The 20,375-nt window shown below is 34.3% G+C and overlaps 1 protein-coding gene across 4 annotated transcripts in view; it reads left to right on the forward strand.

The window, feature by feature from the left end:
- Positions 1-20,375, forward strand: part of PTPRC (protein tyrosine phosphatase receptor type C) — a 125,641-nt gene that overhangs the window by 77,345 nt on the left and 27,921 nt on the right. For all 4 annotated transcript variants that reach the window (XM_044267547.1, XM_044267548.1, XM_044267549.1 and 1 more), the window contains 4 exons: positions 4,890-5,006; positions 9,703-9,855; positions 11,251-11,462; positions 15,921-15,981. In XM_044267547.1, the coding sequence (XP_044123482.1) occupies positions 4,890-5,006; positions 9,703-9,855; positions 11,251-11,462; positions 15,921-15,981 (543 nt within the window). The remainder of the gene's footprint in view (positions 1-4,889; positions 5,007-9,702; positions 9,856-11,250; positions 11,463-15,920; positions 15,982-20,375) is intronic.

Here is a 20,375-nt window from a genome sequence, read left to right on the forward strand (position 1 = left end):
AGCAGTAAAAAGATCAGTGGTTGCCAGGAGCTGAAGAGGAGGGAAAATAAATAGAGCACACAGGATTTTTAGGGCAGTAAAAATACTCTGTATGATAACATAATGATCGATACATGTCATATGATACATTTGCTCAAACCCATAGAATATAGGATACCAAGAGTGAACCCTAATATGAGCTTTGGATTCAGAGATTGTGATGTGTCAGTGGTTAATGCACCAACTTTATGATTTACCCATTTAAAGTATATAATTCAATGTTTTAAAAAATAATATGTTATGACTATATTAAGAGTTGTGCAATCACCACCGGAATCAACTTTACAACAATTTCATCACAACAAAAAGAAACCCCTTAACTGTTAGCAGTCGATCCCTATTTACCTCCTACTTTCCACACCTAAACAATTACCAATCTACTTTCTGCCCCAATGAATTTGCCTATTTGGAAATTTCATATAAATGGAATCATATAATATGTCATCTTTTGGGACTGCCTTCTTTCACTTAGCTTAATGTCTTCAGGGTGCTTCTATGTTATAAAATGTATCAATACTTCCATTTTCATATGTATGCCAATATTTATTGCCTGATAATATTCTATTGTATGGATATACCTTATTTTTTTGTTCACTCATCAGTTGATTAGGTTGTTTCCACATTTTCATTATTACGAATAATGCTGCTATGAACATCTATTTACAAGTTTTGTGAAGACTTGTGTTTTCATTACTCTTGTATCCAAACCAAGGATTGGAATTTGGGGATCATAAGGCAACCTTACATTTTGAATTTTGAAGAATTGTCAATCTGTTTTACAAAGTGGTTGCATCACTTTACATTTCCATGAACAATGTGTGAGGTTTCTAATTAACCCACACCTTCACCAACACTCATTATTGTCTATTTTATTATAGTTATCCCAGTGGGTATAAAGTGGTATCCCACTGTGATGTGGATTAATGACTGATGATTTTGAGCATGGCTTCAGGTGTCTATTGGCCATCTGTATATCTTTTATCTATCTACTCAAATTCTTTACCAATTTTTATATTATTTTTATTAAGTTGTAAGAGTTCTTTATATTTCTAGACACAAGTCCTGTGTCAGAGATATGACTTGCAAATATTGTTTTCCATTCTGTGGGTTGTCATTTTACTTTGTTGATAATTTTTGAAACCTATAAGATTTTAATTTTGATGCAGTCCAACTTAATAATTTTTCCTTTTGCTTATGCTTTGGTATCACCTTTAAAAAAACAATTCCAAAACCAAAATAATGCAGATTTATTCTTATGTTCTCTTCTAATAGTTTTATAGTTTTATCTCCTACTAAATATAACACTATTAACCATTTTGAGTTAATATTTGTATACAGTATGAGGTGAGGTTCAATTTCATACTTTTGATGTGGCTATCCACTTGTTCTAGCACCATTTTAACTATAATGATGGGCTTATTTATGGACACTAAGGTCTATTCCATTGATCTACAGATCTATTCTTACACTATTATCACTGTTGATTTCTATTGCTTCATATAAGTTTTGATATCAGAAAGTGTGATTTCTTCAACTTTTTCTTCAAAATTATTTTGGCTATTCAAGTTTCCATGAAATTATATGCCAATTTTAGGATCAACTAGTCCATTTTTACAAATAAGCCAGTTAGGATTCTGATAGTAGTTGCAATGAACCTGTTTAAATCAATTTAGAGAGTAATGCCATCTCAACAATGTTAGTACTTCAGTCCATGAATATGGGGTGATTTCCCATTAATTTAAGTCTTCTTTAATCTATTAAAATTTTTTGTAGTTCATAAAATTTGCACTTCTTTTGTTGAATTTATGACTAGTTTTAAATTTATTCTTACTTATATGGTAGAATTTTCTTAATTTAATTTAATTTGTTTATCTCTAGTATATATACATACAGTTGGTTTTCTGTGTTGATCTTGCAGTCAGCCATATTACTGAACTTGTTTATTAATGATAATATCACAGAATTTTTGATACACCATACTAACGTGATTCTAAATTTCATATGGAAGGGCTAACTAAGGACTAAGGGAGTTGCCTAAATCTGCCTCCTGATAACCCTCCAAAACAAATTCACAAGAAGAAAAATGAAACTACATTAAAATTGTGTTCCTAGCATACCTAAAAAATTTAATACTTTTTGAATATTAATTACCAAAATTGTTGCAATCTTTATAAATAAATAAAAGAAAACAGAAATCCTAGGAACATTTTTTGTAAGTAAAAGTATATTTTATCTATAAAAAGTATGGAGGAAAGGGTAGTCTTTTTCAACAAATGATCCAGGTATCCCTATAGAAGAAAAAATGAACATCAGTCTTTACCTCTCAATTAACACAAAAATTAACTCAAAATGGATTGCAGATGTAAACATTAGAATTAAAACTATAAAATGTCTAGACAAAGACAGTAGAAAAAAATCTTTGCTACTTTGGTCCAGGCAAAGATTTCCTAGTTCTCAAAAAGCAAGAATAATAAAGAAAAAATTTATAAATTAGACCTCATTAAAATTGGATGTTTTTCTCTTTAAATAAAGCCATCAAGGAAATAAAAAGCAATCAAGCCACCATAGGAAAATATCCACAGTTAATTTTTCAACAGAAGAAGTTTCTCCAGAATATATAGGGAACTCTTCCAAATACAAAATTAGACACCAACTGACCAAATTAAAAATACTCAAACATTTTGAACATATGTTTCACAAAAGAAGATATGAAAGTGGCCAATAAGCACATATAAAGATGCTCAATATCATTAGTCATCTGGGAAATGCAATTTAAAACAACTATGACAGGATGATGACATTACACCCCCACTAAAATGGATAACGTCAAAAAGACTGACAATACTACTGGTGGAGGATGTAAGGTAATAACTTAGAAATTTTACTCCAGGTATTTGCTAAAGAGAAAAAAAAAAAAACATGGGGGCATTTGGGTGGCTCGGTTGGTTAAGCCTCTGCCTTTAACTCAGGTCATGATCCCAGGACCCTGGGATCGAGCCCCACGTCGTTGGGCTCTCTGCTCAGCGGGGAGCCTCCTTCCTCCCCTCTCTCTCTGCCTGCTTGTGTTCTCTCTCTCTCTCTGTCAAATAAATAAATTAAATATTTAAAAAAATAGAAAAAAATATGTCCTCACAGTGACTTCTAAACAAAGATTCATAGCAGATTGACCCACAGTAGCCGAAAGTCTGGAAGTAACCCCAATGTCCCAATAATAGTCGATGAATAGATAAAATGTAGTGTATACTCACAGTGGAATACTACTCGTGAAATGAAAGAACCAACTCCTGATATATGCAACAACATGAATGACTCTCTAGAACATTATATCGAGTGCCATATGCTAAACATAAAAAACCACTTACTACTTGATTTTTTCTATGTGAAATGAGTGAAAAAATGAATTTAATCTATAGGAACAGAAAGCAGTTCAGAGGATGTTGGGATTAGGCAAGGGAGCTGAGTTGATGGGGAAGTGTGACAGAACTTTCTGGGGATGATAGAGATAGTTTAGGTCTTAACTGTGGTGGTGGTTAGGTAGATGCATATATTTGTCAGAAGTCATACATTTTTTACCTCAAATTAGTATGTCTTACTGTAAATTGTACCTGATAAATTTGATCTAGGCATTTACATTCTCCATCTCAAGTTATGATGACTAGTTATTGGAGGCTTCCAAATAATGACAGTTGAGTTTATCAGTACTACCAATGACAGATTTTCAGCACAGTGGAATCTAGAAATCCCAAGATGAATCATAATATATATAAGAGGAAGAGGATATTCTTGGAGGTCTTCAGGTCAGTGGACTCTTTCAGGTCCACGGTGCCACTTTAGAGTGACATTTCCTCTGTTAAGGGACCTCGAAAGCAAATTGGGTAAGACCAGATGTCTTTCTTTTAATTTCACGATTAATTCATAGTTAAAATATGGTTAGCCCTCAGGGAGATTCAAATTAAAACCACATTGAGATATCACCTTACACCAGTTAGAATGGCCAAAATTAACAAAACAGGAAACAACATGTGTTGGAGAGGATGTGGAGAAAGGGGAACCCTCTTACACTGTTGGTGGGAATGCAAGTTGGTGCAGCCTCTTTGGAGAACAGTGTGGAGATTCCTCAAGAAATTAAAAATAGAGCTTCCCTATGACCCTGCAATTGCACTCCTGGGTATTTACCCCAAAGACACAGATGTCGTGAAAAGAAGGGCCATCTGTACCCCAATGTTTATAGCAGCAATGGCCATGGTCGCCAAACTATGGAAAGAACCAAGATGCCCTTCAACGGATGAATGGATAAGGAAGATGTGGTCCATATACACTATGGAGTATTATGCCTCCATCAGAAAGGATGAATACCCAACTTTTGTAGCAACGTGGACGGGACTGGAAGAGATTATGCTGAGTGAAATAAGTCCAGCAGAGAGAGCCAATTATCATATGGTCTCACTTATTTGTGGAGCATAACAAATAGCATGGAGGACAAGGGGTGTTAGAGAGGAGAAGGGAGTTGGGGTAAATTGGATAGGGAGGTGAACCACGAGAGACTATGGACCCTGAAAAACAATCTGAGGGGTTTGAAGTGGCGGGGGGGTGGGAGGTTGGGGTACCAGGTGGTGGGTATTATAGAGGGCACGGCTTGCATGGAGCACTGGGTGTGGTGAAAAAATAATGAATACTGTTTTTCTGAAAATAAATAAATTGAAAAAATAAAATTAATTAAATAAATAAATATAGGATACTATACACCAAAAAAAAAAAAAAAAGGTTATTGATCATCATAATTATAATAGGAAGAATGGTTTTTTCCATGTCTTTTTTTTTCATATTTTATATTCTTATTCTTTTAACAGGCCCAGGCTCACCTCGGAATTTTAACTGCAGTGATAAAAGTGCAACCAGCATCCTGCTCACCTGGAAACCCCCTATGGATACTTTTCATAATTATACTCTTTGTTTTGAGAATACAGGTAATTTGTGTAAGACATAATTCCGTATCAGGAAAGATAATTCCGGAAGTGAAAAACACCAGAAATGGGGGTTGAGCTAGTGAGTGACTGTGATGTCTTCCACTCTCTGTGGGCTCTCCAGTCTCTGACATGACTAACGCCTAGAACGTCCCCAATATTTGCTTGTCTTTCTTGATCTGCTTTAGTTCAAATCTTTCCAATCCAAAGCCTGGAGGAAAAAAAAAAAATATCTGCAAATAATACTCATTATTATTTTCCAAATATTATGTAAGTTGCATGGTTCAAACTCCTTATTCAGGCTCACAAAGAAACAAATACCTCTCAAAACTTGCTCCTGGTGGTATGCACAAAATATTGGATGAATAAATAGGAAGGCTTGCCTAATTTAGCCATGGAAGCCAGTTTAATGGCAGAGGAATCTTGGAACATAGTTCTAGTTAGACTTTGTAGAAATAAATGTCATTCAAAAAATGTGCTATGACCAGTTCAGCCATGAGCCCTCCAAATGAGAGTCTATTTAAGGGGAAAAAAACATCTCCTGGATAACTTAAAGTATCCAAAACGCTTGTAGAAAACTGTAGGCATCACTGGACCAACTCAGCATGTGAGAGCTCACTTGCCAATCCTTTACTTGTAGCTTAAAGTAGGCCTGAGCTGAATATCGTACAGAATTCCATCTCTTTGCTTGGTAGGAAAGAAACCCACATACAGTTAAAATTCTGAAATGGCTTGTTTCTAGCGTATTAGTTTATATTTTGATAACATTGTTCCTGCTGGTTGTTTGACTCTTAATAATGAAACTACTAAAGCAGAGTTAAATACACATGCATTTTCAAATTAGCATGCATTTTCAAATTAAGAGGATTCAAAGGCTGTGGAGAAGAAATACAAGCCTTCTACTTGCTGTAATGGTAATTTCAAAAGTTAGGTCTATGGGAAAAGAAAATTGAAATTACTGGAAGATAAAACAGCAAGACAATTAGATACTTGCTCAGACCCTATTTGTACAAACTTCCTTGGTTTGGATTCTGTATGAACACATTGTTTGGATTTCTTTTCTCTTCTCTGAGTCGTCTACTCACTATTCCTTACTGTACTCTTCCTTTTCCAAACTCTCTCCTATGGAGTATTTTGAATGGAAGAGTATACGGTAAAAATTTATGAGTGGTGTTTATTGCTCCTTTGTACTCTGCACAGCTTTTAAAAAATGTCTACTTTAATAATCAGGTTAAAGAGGATGTAATTATTAGCAGTCTGACAAGTTTTGTTTTATTTTAGTTTTATTTTCTTTGCAACTAGTACAGCTCCTTTTTATTTAGTGCCACCAAATACATGGCTATCTAAATGTAACATTTGAACAGGATTGGGGGGAAAAGAAGGGAGAGCTGGCCAATATCAGGCTATGTGTGTCCTTCTATTTCACCTTTCATATTTTCCTCCATTTCCCCCCAAATCAACTGTCATAAGAAGAAAGGTGTTCTGCTGTTCTATTCATCTCAAACATATGCCATGAGATCCTCTTCAATTTTTTCAGGGAGTTGATAGGATTTTAACATTGTTAAAATGAGTATTTTAACTACTTTCATTATTTCAAGTAATATCACTATTAAAAATCCACAGGAATAAAGTCTATGAAGTACTATTGTAGATTGTATTGCTTTTTAGTTGGGTATTACATTTGATTTCATTATTTCATAATCCAATCATTTCAGTGTCTCTGAAAGCTACATATTGAAGGAGAACGAAAATATAGTTTCCTACATTTACTTAGTTTCCTCTTCGTGGGGTGTTTTCATAATATTTTAAGATTTTGTTAAGCATTTCAATAATAACTCTGAAAAAATAAATGTAGCCATTGTTCATGTGATGCAACTCAGGATCACAGAACTTCTGATAAATGTTCAAATTCAACAGCTTGAACTGTGGTCTTTTGGCTACTGTGTTGTCCATATTTTTGGCATGAGCTACTTTGAGAAACTGCAGTATTTTATATTAACTTAAGGATGACAAGTGATAAGACGTTCCCCCACTAATGGGAAAGAGCCATCTATGCTTTGTTATATCCAAAGTACTGTGTGTGTGTGTGTGTGTGTGTGTGTTTGTGAAGGGTAGGCAGGTGGAGGGGCAAAGAGAGGGGGAGAGGGTGAATCCGAAGCAGATTCCATGCTCAATGCAGAGACCAACACAGGGTCCAATCTCAGGACCCGAGAACCAGGCACCCCAAGTACTATTTTCAGAGGTTACTGAAACCAGTGTGTACCCTTCAAGACCACAACAATGTTGCTGGAAGTTTTATGTATTCCTTTTTTTTTAAAAGAAGAAAGATATTTTTCCCCCTTCCAGCACAAAATTCTTTGGGGATCAATAGGTTTATACTCTTTGGCATAGTGTTCAAGAAGATATTCAGAGTAGTCTTAGAAGCTGTGGATTTCCCAAGGTATTTTTTTTTCTTCTTAAACAAAGAAGTGACAAGTGAGAAAGCCAGTGTCTTTCTAACCCTTTCCAGTCAACATGCATGCCTTAAAATTTCATGTCTCTGTTGCTCTAAGAAAAGACATTTCAAGCACTAAATCAAATAAGTCCTTAATGTGTTTCATATTGTACTTCTGCTGTCAAAGTCCTGAGAAAAATTGTTCAAATATGTGGAAGAGGCAGAGATAGTCATATAAAGTATTTCGACATTTCAACCAAAGCTTGAAACCCTTTGCAATTAGAAATGAACATTCCTGGGACGCCTGGGTGGCTCAGTTGGTTAAGCAGCTGCCTTCGGCTCAGGTCATGATCCCAGGGTCCTGGGATCGAGTCTCACATCGGGCTCCTTGCTCAGCAGGGAGCCTGCTTCTCCCTCTGCCTCTGCCTGCCTCTTTGTCTGCCTGTGCTCGCTCGCTCTCTCTCCCTCTGTCTCTGGCAAATAAATAAATAAAATCTTTAAAAAAAAAAAAAAAAAAGAAATGAACATTCCCAACCACCCTTCTAAGCACTGAAAACTTTAATCCCAAACAGCAGTATCTTTTGAACAACACATTCTTATAAATTAAATCATCAATTTGACTTCTATCAAATTTGCTAAGATAAAATCTTTACAGAAGTACATAAATCAATCATTTTGAAGCAGAATGGTTTTCAGGTTACATAAGCAAACATACAAAATTAGGTCACTAAATGGGAGCCAGAGGGACCTTGAAAATAGCATCTTGATGTTTAGATTTTATCTGGTATTGTTCTAACAGTCATATCCTATATAAGGAGTGAGTAGAAGTTTTGAGTGAGGGGTCAGGGAGAGTTATACCTGCCCCTCTCTTGAGCTAACACCTTTCCTGACCTCACATAGAATTCTCACTAGGGATAGAGTAGAACTGAGCTGTCAGGTATAAATCAATTAACTCCCGCTTTGGGGATTTCTGAGAAAATAGACATTTAATCAGTTTAGAAGAGTCATTTTGTCTTACTTATTTAGCATTCCATGGTAAGGTCGAGATATTACTACAATCTCAATACTATGGATAAGTAACTGAGACAAGAAATTAACGGATTAGATCTTATACTGTTTCTGCAAATCCATAGGCATGTCAAGCTGGACCAGAAAAGTGAAGTATCCAGGTTCAAAACCAGCTTGGCCCCACTGCAAACCTTTGTCCCTTCTTCCACAGCAGACAGTATGCACAGTGGTGAAGGCAAGAGCATAGACCCTAGAACCTCAATGCTTGGGTCTCATCCTCACTCTGTTCCTCCTTTCCTGTGAGATCATAGACTGATTGCTTCACATTTCTATGGCTCAGTTTTCTCATCTGTAAAATTGGATGAAACTAAGAGAGCCAGCCTATAGAATTGTGGTGATGGCTAATTCATTCATGTATACCAAGTAAAATCGTGCTTGGCACACAGAATGATCTAGTCATTATCTTTTATCATCAACCTTATTATTATTATTACTATTATCACTCTAATTGCTGGCCAGCATCATGCTGCCAACTTTAATCTTCCTTTAATTACATCCTGGTTGTCTTTTAATAAGTTTTGATTGATACCTTTGGCTACTCAAAAATGGTGGCTAGTGAATTTTCAATTCAACAAATGCTAACTCTTCTGCTTGAATGCCAAACATATTTAAACAAGATCCTACCTGCCCTAAAAAGTACTCTTTCTAAAACAATACAACTCAAGACTTTCATAAAAGTCATTGTGGGCTGTGTTTTCTCAGAAAGGAAGGACACCACCTTCACAAATATACTTGAACTTGTTAAATATTTTATGTTCCAAATCAATTATATGAAATTATATTTTTGAATATTTGAGTTTTTTTTATAATAAATGAATTTGTTCAATACATTTGTTAATAATTGTATATACAGTACTTCTGAATACCAAGGATGTATATCTTTCTCAATCTCTCAGTTTGGAGTTGGTTCAAAATGATTTAATGTAGAGGGGCACCTGGGTGGCTCAGTCGTTAAGCTTCTGACTTCTGCTCAGAGCCCCGCATCAGGCTCCCTGCTTGGCGGGAAGTCTGCTTCTCCCTCTTCACTCCCCCTGCTTGTGTTCCCTCTCTCACTGTCTTTCTCTCTCTCTCTGTCAAAATAAATACATAAAATTTTTTAAAAAATAATTTAATGTAGAGTCCAAATTAAATATGTGGCAATCCTGACTTTTAATGACTTAATAAATGTTTACGTTTTTCCCCATGATAAAAATAAAGAATGCATAAATCTGGATTATATGAAGACCCAATATAGATTGTCAAATTTGGTACCTTATGAAAACTACAAGGTATCATTAAATGCGTATGCCACTGGAAAAGTACAACGTTATGGAATTCCTGTGGAGATTGTATGTCGAACAGCAGCAATAGGTAAGTTCTATGCTTTGATGCTTCTTTCTGTGAATGGCAAGGTGCAAAGTGTAAAATTTTGAGTATACAATCCATCTGTCTTTATGCTTCATTTAGGAAACACATTGAGATGGCACATGTGTTAACATCTAGGGTTTATAATAATTTAAAATACAGTAATTTCACAACTGTTATCCTGGTTTTTCTGTGTATCTCATATATCATCATGGGATTGTAAGAATGAAGCAGAGGGCATATTAACAGGTACAATTTTTAAGGTTTCAGGCAATTTAGGTACCTAATCAACTTAGATAGAAATGCATTATCTGTTGTTTTCTTTATCATCTAGAAATATCAATTGTAGTCAGACACCTAATAATGTCTCACTTTGAAAGCAAAGTGTTCACTTGCTGACCTCTGCTTACCTCACAATACGTCCTATAAAACATAACATTTTATTGGCATTTTCTTCTCTTTGTTATACTGAACTACCTACTCTTTTATTTTTTTGGCACATTTTCCATTTGAGGTTTCCTTTCAAAGGCATTTGCCTCTTGCCACCTGTATGATGTTTCCATAGTTTCCAAGATCTAAAGCTAGATCTATCTCTGAGGTGAATGTTAACTCCACTAAGTCAGGAAGGAAGAAATAGCCCTGTGTAAGGTACAGAGATCCTAACTGGCACCAGGCTTATGAAGAAAATTTTGTCATTTAGGGCTGGGCGCAGAATGCTCTTAGTGAAATTTAAAGTCATTCAGTTTCTGGTTTTAAAAGTCCAGATCCTTGAACTTTATGGTTTTATTATTTTTCTAAATCTCTGTGAAGTCACAAAAGATGAAGATAATTTGTTGCTGCTCCTAAAGAATGCAGCCAGGTAGGTGGTTACTAGGATAACATAAGCTTCTCAAGGATGGAGAAGCTGGGACATCTGGCTGGTTCAGTTGGTACAGTGCAACTCTTGATTTTGGGATTGGGAGTTTGAGCCCCATGTTGGGTGTGGAGGTTACTGAAAAATCAAAATCTTAAAACAATGCAGGTGCTGGACTGTATGTAAACCTTCAGAGTCCCCATATCATCCTTTCTTTTCTCCTTGCCCTTTTCTTCCCCTCCCCTTCACCTTCCTTCACCTTCCTCTCTTTCCTTCTATTCTATAATTCTACATACTCCCCATAGGGGATAGCATAAACTCTCATGATTTCAAGTACAACACAGATGCTAATATTCACTGAATGACTAGGTGATTTATTTTTAGGTGTTTTGGTACAACATTTTGATGGATGTACTATTATAACTTTCTCATCTATAACCACCAAATTCACACTTACAATAATTTACATTGTACATTTACATTGCCAAGTAATTTTAATATGCATTTACAAAGTGATTCAAGTAACAAATCTTTCTTCATTTTGATAGCTCCAGACCCAGTCAACAACCTACAAGCTTTACTGAAAACAGATAATAGTATAATTGTGACTTGTAAGCCTCCTACCAGATATAATGGCCCCAACAATGGCAGCTACCATCTGAAAGTCAAAACTGGAGGTAGTGATGTTAAAAATAATAAATCACAATCTTGTAATTTCTATGTAGAAGATCTTCAATATTCAACAACATATGAATTTGAGGTAAGATTTTAATTTCTATAATCACTATAGTACTGATATACATTATAACGATTGTCATGTCATATGTAAATCATACTAAGACCAGTGTTCATGTGAGTTTGGAAACTGTGTCTAATGAAATCAAACTTTGAAGTCTTAAATATTTGACTTCAATCTTTGAATCCCTAGTTCTAAAAACAGTGGTTTCAAACAAATATTTTGGGGGGAATATTTTTGACCTTCAATATTATTTACTTAAAGCAAAATTATTGCTCCTCTGTCAAGAAGCACAACATTTTCATGCAGTGGATTATTAATTTGTCAAACCTTTCCTTTACCTTGAATTTATCTTTATTAACATGACTTTTTTAATTACAAAATATTTTACAGGTACACTGAGGTTGGAAAAGAGTAGAAATAAATATTAAGAAATACAGGTCAACATAGAGAATTAAAAAATTCATCTATAAGCTTACTGTGCACTGATCCTATTTTGTGAATGTACTCCTAAAATGAAAAAACTCAGTCTTTCGCCTGGTTGTAGGGGAAAACCTCAGTTCAGTCTTCTCTTGTGTGTTCTTCTCTGTGAGTCTCCTGTACTCTTCACATGCAACACTAAACTGACACTTCCAGTCACAAAATGTGTGGAGCCTTTTCTCTACATCAACAAGTCTTTGTGGCACCAGCTGGGTGTCCTACAATTTAATTCAAATCTGACACTACGTATCTGGAGACAGTGGCAGATTCCACTGGTGAAGGGATTGGTCCCACCAGACTGTTCCTATTCCTCTTCAGATGCCAACTGCAAGTAGCTGGTCCCTAGGTTACCCTCAACTTTTGTTCAGTGTGGTAAATTGGGCATTCCCATGACCCTCTCCTCAGGTCTGACTGTTTGCGTGGCCCACAGAACTCAGGGAAACTCTTATTCACATTTATTTATTTATTTATTTATACCAATTTATTAAAGGATGTGATAAAGGATATAGATGCAGTCAGATGAAGAGAAAGGGTGATGTCTGAGAAGGCCCCTTCAGAAGTACAGCACCGTCTGTCTCCATGAAGTTGGGATGTACCATTCTCCCGATGTAGATGTGTTCACCAACCTGATAGCTCCCCAAATCTTGGAGCTATCTTGGAGATTTTAAGGAGCCTTCATCATGTAGATGTGCTCAATCATTAACTTCATTTTCAGCCCTTCTACCTTCTCAAGAGAATGAGAGGTGGGACTGAAAATTCCAAACTTCTACTCATGGCTTTATCTTTCCAGTGACTAATCACCTCGTTAGAATGAAAGACACTCGTACCACCAGGGAAATTATAAGGATTTCAGAAATTCTATGCCAGGAACCAAGGGCAAAGACCAGTATATATTTTCCATTACCTCACAACTTCCATAATGTGTAATGCATATTTATATACATTCAGCACATATATTATCAATATTTTGAACAATAGTTTTTTACATATCTCTATATCATGAACAGTTTTCCATGTTAAATATTCTGCTACTATGCAATTTTTAATTGCTGTGTAAGATTCTATCCTAGGGCTTCATCACATTCTATTAACTGTGCTTGTTTTCATCTCCGTTGTAGACAATAATCAATAAACACACTTACTGGTAAACAGAAAATTCTTTGAATCTGTCTTTAATCACTTCAGTTTAAATAAATTCCTGGAAATAAATGTATTGGTTTAAAAATAATTTACATGTATTTTAAGAATTTTTGTGATAATTTTTTTCCCTCTAAGTTACCAAATTACTCTTCTCATAACAGTATATGAAGTGACTGCTGTTAAGTCTCACAATACTGGGCATGCCCTTCTTTTTCTTTGATGTGTAGTAGGTGAAATATACTATTTACATCTCTTTTTGTTTGAATGGAGTTTCTTTATTTACTGATGAAGATAAACATGGTTTTTGTTGTTGCTGTTATTGGTCTTGTGTTACCATACTTTTTACCTCCTTTGCCCAGTTTTATTTGGGAAAGTTGGATATTGATGATATGAAAGTCTTTGTTCATATAAGTTGCAAATTTTGTTTCTGACTTGCAGTTTGCTTTTTAATTTTATTTAGAACACTAAGTCATATACAATTTTTCCTTTTCTTTTTATTCAGTCAAATTTATCAGTTTTATTTCTGATTTGATGGACATTTAAACAGTCTACAGTTGACTGTTCAATATAATGTTGGCAACTGGCTTCATATCTTTAATCATTTAAAGAAATGTTTATGTATATATAATAATATATATAAATATATAAACTTTCTTGTTGTTTCTCTGTTTAATCAGAGATATAGGTTAGACTTTATCACATGTTTTTATTGTACTATATTAGATGATGCCATGGTTGTGATGACATGATGTTATTTGTTTATATGGTGAATTATAGTAATAGGTTTTGTAATGCTAAACCATGTCACATTCTAAGAAAAAAATCTTGCTCTGTTGTTATGTATTATTTCCTGAAAGTATTATTGAATTCAATGGCTTAATTTTTTTAAGTCTTTATGAATGGATATTCATAAATGAGACCATTCAATAAGTGGGTAGAAGTAGTGGGCATAGCCATTTGGTATAGGTGTGGGCATGCTCCATTCTTAATATATTTTGGTACAAAGGTTATGCTAACCTGATAAAGCATATCAGAGACATTTTCCTGTTTTTGTACATTTTATAACTTTAATATAGGGATGATTTGTTCTCTGAATAATTTGTTTTAATCCTTTTAACACAGGAATTCCTTCTGAACCATTTACATTTTCTTCCAATATTATTGTTCTTTACACATATTTTACACTTTGTGAAGGTGATATTTATTTTTTCAAGGAATAGTCCATGTAAAAGAAATATTTTGTTATTGCATTTCACGTCCATTATACGTCATCTCCCATTAGTTTTCTAGCACCCATTAAGCTACGTTTCTTTTCAGTTTCTCAACCACATCTGTACAGGTACTTTACTTGATGCTCTTCTCTCTTTCTAGAATTTTCTTTTCCCATTTGTCAATATAAGTTACTCTGGAAAAATATATATAAACATCATATTAAAATACAATCTTCAAATTCAAATTAGTATATTATTATCTAGTTATCCATTTTTCCCTACCCTCCAAAAGATTGTCTCTTGCTTTCTTCATTGCATGTACCATAATTCATTTTCATGTTTCTTTCTGTTTCTGCTACAACATTTATGCCATCACAAGGTACCAGTCATTTTGGTTTTCATCATCACTGTGATCTCTGGTTGATAGAATAATAAAGTTGTTTTTATCATTCTTAATTTATTACTTTTCTTTTTTGTAGATTTATTTTTATGTTTTGGTAATTTAAAATTGAAAGTGGTTTTTTGTCCATTTCTTTCCTTTTTTATTTTCTAAAAACAAAACAAAACAAAAGAAATCTATGAACTGTCCTTTGGTAAAATTTTGGCTGTAAACCATATCTGTGATATTTATTACAGATAAATTTTTGAATGACTGACATAAAATTTAACAAGTAGATTTTTAGAGTAGAATGTTTTTATTATTGATAATTTCCAAGGAATTTATAACTGCAATTAGGAAGAATTTTTCATTTATCTGTTTTTAAAGAGAGTGTTTTTACATGTTTGGTGCTTGGATTTTTATTATTATTAATTGTTAGATTTTAAAAGATATTTAGCTTTTACAATTCCTACTTTTTGGAATTTATAAAGTATTTTTTACAGCTCAATATATCATGAATGTTTTTAAATATTCCGTGAGTACTATATTTGTCAAATCTTACCAAAGGGTAAAAACTTAGATATATATTTTCCGAATTTGTCATGTTTACCTTTTAATGATACTATTCAGATTTATTTTTACTTAAATTTGTTTCTTGCCAAAGCCTCTTATTGCTTTCTTGCTCCTTTCAGCTTTCCTTGTATCACTAAATTGTGTTGGTTTTATTTGTATTCAGTATTACGGACACAGATAGTTATGCTAATTAGGTCAACACTAGATTTTAATCTATGTCACTTGAGGGTGCCAATCTTTATCATTTTAATCCTTGTGAATTAAATATCACTTTATTATAAATATTGTGATTCTTATTTCTACTTATTTTTATAAATTGTGTGTGCATTTTATTTATAAATCTTATAAACAGTGTATGATAGAATTTCCCTTTTAAAGAAAATGTAAAGATATAAGGTAAGATTTGAATATTTTGTTGTGTTGGATTTTATTCCTTCAGTTTCACTTATTCTTGTTGATTATAACCATTATTATTATTATGATTATAGCTAAATAGGTTGAGATTTCTTTTATCTTTTTCACTGTTAAATAATGTCTTTAAAAAATATTTGATAACAAAATGTTGCCATAATCTTGGTTTCAACTTGAAAGTTAACCTGTATATTTAAATTAAAATAAATAGCATTGTAATATATGTGTTTCAATATGATAAATAAATTTACATTAGAAAATTTTTTCTCTTTTACTACTGAAATTCAGGTCTACTATAACAATATGGACTTTGATGGACCTGCAAAAAGAGTTTCTCGGTCAACATCTTGTAAGTCATTACGTGGCTGTTTATTATATTTTATTTACATCAAAACATATATTAACACAAAGTTTTATTTTTCATTCATACTAATATTTAATTTTTAAATGTTCACATTTCCCATAAACAATATTTTAAGTTGCCTGTAAAGATGTAAAGGTAAATAAAATACAATATTTTATTTTATTTTTAATTTTTGAGTATAGTTGACATACAATGTTACATTATTTTCAGGTGTACAACATAGTGATTTAACAACGATACTTTACTATGTTCACCTCAAGTGTGGCTACCATCTATCACCATGCAACACTATTACAATATCACTGGCTCTATTCCTTATGCTGTGCCTTTTGCTCAGGTGATTAATTCATTTCATAACTGAAAGCCTGTGCCTCCCACTCCCCTCACTGGTTTTACTCATCCCGTCACCCCTCTTCTCACAGACAACCATCAGTTTGTTCCCTGTGAAATACAATATTTTAAATTCCATTAGGAGATTCAAGGATTCAAGGATTGTTGATTTCATAAAATAATTCACAAGAGGATTTATCTATATAGACTTAAATTATGATTAGGTTTATGACACTTTTTCATGTTTGTTTTGTGTACTGTTTGGAGATTGTTACTTATTTTATCTTATTCTGTCAGTCCAAGGTAAGCTTGGTAGAAGTAGGCATTAGAAAAAAATCTGTCCTGATTTACATAACTAAAGCCAAGATAATGCTTAATAACAATATGCCTATTTGATTTTTTTATCATTAATATTTTACATATTTAAATCAAAATAAAGTTGCAGACAGAAAAAAAAAATCACCTAGGGGCACCTGCGTGGCTCTGTGAGTTAAAGCCTCTGCCTTCAGCTCAGGTCATGATCTCAGGGTCCTGGGATCGAGCCCCGCATCGGGCTCTCTGCTCAGCAGGGAGCCTGCTTCCTCTTCTCTCTCTGCCTGCCTCTCTGCCTACTTGTGTCTCTGTCTGCCAAATAAATAAATAAAATCTTTTTAAAAATCACTTAAATTTAAATGTCATCGTGATAATGAAAATAACAGGTACCTGTCACCACTCCCCACTCTCTGTCCTGCTTCCAGATGTGACAACAGGGCCAGGGCCAGAAATGAGATGTGCCCTGGGTTACTCCATTCAGGAAAACCTAAAGCTAGGCTTTCCCCCAGGACCGTGTAGTTGGTACAAAAACTTCCCTATCCATCTGCAGTTTAGCAATCAGGGATCATTTTCACCATTGGCAATGTAGCCTTTTAACACAGGTAATATTTCACTTCTCTCAGATTTCCCTGTCAGTGGGGCTAGAGAGTTATCCCAAGGTCCTTTTTCCGTAACGCAGAAAAAGTTATTGACTTTTTGCTCCCAATGGCATTGTCATTAGAGATAAACAGTAAGACACTATTTTAAAAATTTAAATTCAATTAGCCAAGGTATAGTTATAATGACATTTTAATAGTGATATCTTCTCCAGGAGAGGTCTGGGGCTGGCACTTGCCAACCAGAAATACTAGAAAAGTATTGCTGAGCTTCCCCAGCATAAGATTTCCTCATTTATATTTTGACAACATTTCCAATTGAACTCCTGGGGCCCCTTTCTTCTTGTTCTGATTTGGACTCCCTAGATGTACAGTTAAGCCGCTGAGGTAAAATTTTCCTTCATTAGTTTCCCCTTTTAGAATTGCTACATCTGAATCTAACTTTAAAAAAAATTTACTTGTATATATTCTCTAGTGAAAGGAGAAAATATTTTAATGCTTGCACATATAAAAATGAAATGCTTGATTCTACCCTGGCACTTGATCAATATTTTGACCTGGCATAGAATTCTAAGTTAAAAAATCAAGAATTTAAAAAGGATTTCTGTTTTGTTCTCCTGCATCCAGCATTACTTTCTTTTTATTCTTCTTTTTTTAAAATTTTATTTATTTATTTGACAGACAGAGAGAGAGACAGATCACAAGTAGGCAGAGAGGCCGGCAGCGGGGCAGTGGGGGGGATCAATCCCAGGACTCTGAGATCATGACCTGAGCCAAAGGCAGAGGCTTATCACACTGAGCCACTCAGTCGCTGCCAGCATTACGTACTAATCTCTTCCCATTTTTCAATCTTTTTCTATATTCTCATATTTTTGTTCTCTTGGGAACTTTTAGGGTTTCCTCTTTATTCTTGGTCTTGCATTGGTCTTTTTTTTTCATTTCTTTTCCTGGATACTATTGGTTTTTTTGTCCTGGAGACTTATATCTCTGAGAAATTTTCTTTGCTCTCTCTCTTTTTTTTTTTTTTCTGTAGTCCTTTTGGCACTTCTGTTAGTCACATTTTGGAAACTATAAATCAGTTTATTATTTTGGAATCCCCCTCTCTTGTTGAGAGTTTCCTTAAGAGTGTGGTTCTTAGCAGCAGTCTGATCAAAGCCATAGTGAGACAATAGGAGAAGTTGATTAGAGAAGTGCTGTGATCCTTAGAGGAGCTGTTGACTGAGGATTCTTTGTATTATTATTTTTTCTGTTTATTAAAATAGAATTTTACTTTATTATTTACTTATATAACATCTATTTTTTATTTCTTTTTTTAAAAAATTTGTCCAAGTTTTATTTAAATTCAAGTTAGTTAACATATAGTGTATGTAGTACTGGTTTTAGGAGTAGAATTTAGTAACTCATCACTTACATATAACACTCAGTGCTCATCACAGTGCCCTCCTTAACGCCCATTACCCATTTAGTCCATCCCACCACTCACCTCCCCTCCAGCAACCCTCAGTTTGTTTCCTACTGTTAAGAGTCTCTTACAGTTTGCCTCTATCTCTGTTTCTACCTTATTTTATTTTTCCTTCTCTTTCCCTATGTTCATCTGTTTTGTTTCTTAAATTCCACACATGAGTGAAATCATATGGTATTTGTCTTTCTCTGACTTATTTCATTTAGCCCACTAGCTCCATCCTCATCATTGCAAATGGCAAGATTTCATTCTTTTTGATGGCCAAGTAATATTCCATCATATATGTAATAAACAAATTTATATATGAATATATATATATTTTTTTCACATCTTCTTTATTCATTCATGAGTTGATGACACATGGACTCTTTCCAGAGTTTAGGTATTTTGATAATGCTGCTATAAACATCAGGGCGCATGTGCCCCTTCAAATCTGTATTTTTATATCCTTTAGATAAATACCTTGTAGTACAATTGCTGGGTGGTAGGGTAGTTCTATTTTTAGCTTCTTGGGGAATATCCATACTGTTTTCCAGAGTGGCTGCGCCAGTTTGCATTCCCACCAATAGTGTGTGAGGGTTCCTTTTTCTCTGCCTCCTCACCAACATCTGTTGTTTCCTGTGTTGTTAATTTTAGAGTCATTCTGACAGGTGTGAGGTGTTATCTCATTGTGGTTTTGACTTGTATTTCCATAATGATGAGTGATGTTGAGCATCTTTTCATTTGTCTGTTAGCCATCTGGATATCTTCTTTGGAAAAATGTCTATGTTTCTGCCCATTTCTTAATGGGATTATTTTGGGGGGGGGGGTGTTGAGTTTGAGAAATTCTTTATCAATTTTGGATCCTAACACTTTATCAGATATGTCATTTATAAATATCTTCTCCCATTCCATAGGCTGCCTTTTGGCTCTGTTGATTGTTTCCTTCACTGTGCAGAAGGTTTTAATCTTGACGAAGTCCCAATAATTTGTTTTTGTTTCTCTTGCCTCTGGTAATGTGTCTAATAAGAAGTTGCTACTGCTGAGGTCAAAGAGTTTACTGCCTGTGGTTCTCCACGAGTATTCTCTTTCGTCTTCCTTTTCTCCAGGAAAGGGCATGATTTCATGTTAAACTCTGGTGAGAATTTACATCAGGATAAGTAATCCTAATGGTAGAATGAGACAGTTTTTGTCCCTTGGTTAATTGATTTTATGCCTTAGTGAGTGGATGAGAAGTTTTATCTTTGTAGAACAGAAGTCTTTCTGATCCTTTTGGGAAGCTATCTGCTTCTGCACAGAAGTTAAACTATGTGAGTTTTTCTCCGAGATTTGTAATAACTAGATTATCTCTCTTATCCCTTCAAAATGGAATGCTGAAAGAAAGAGAATTAAGCCTAAAGGATTGTGTTGCATAAAGGAACAGTATCTGGTGGAAGAAAAGAGTTTCTCTTTTATATTCTAATTATTCCCTTAAAATATTAGGTGTTTTTGTTTGTTTTGAGTAATGTAGGCAAAATACACAAAATCAAGAATTTTTTCTATTTGGTCTCATTCTAAAAACTTTATTTTTTGAAAACTTCAAAAGAAGATAACATATTAAAATGAAAGTATTTTTTTTTAAAGATTTTATTTGACAGAGAGATCACAAGTAGGCAGCGAGGCAGGCAGAGAGGGGGGGAATACAGGTTCCTCACTGAGCA

The sequence above is a fragment of the Neovison vison genome, chromosome 10 (genome assembly GCF_020171115.1).
Source record: "Neovison vison isolate M4711 chromosome 10, ASM_NN_V1, whole genome shotgun sequence".
NCBI lineage: Eukaryota > Metazoa > Chordata > Mammalia > Carnivora > Mustelidae > Neogale > Neogale vison.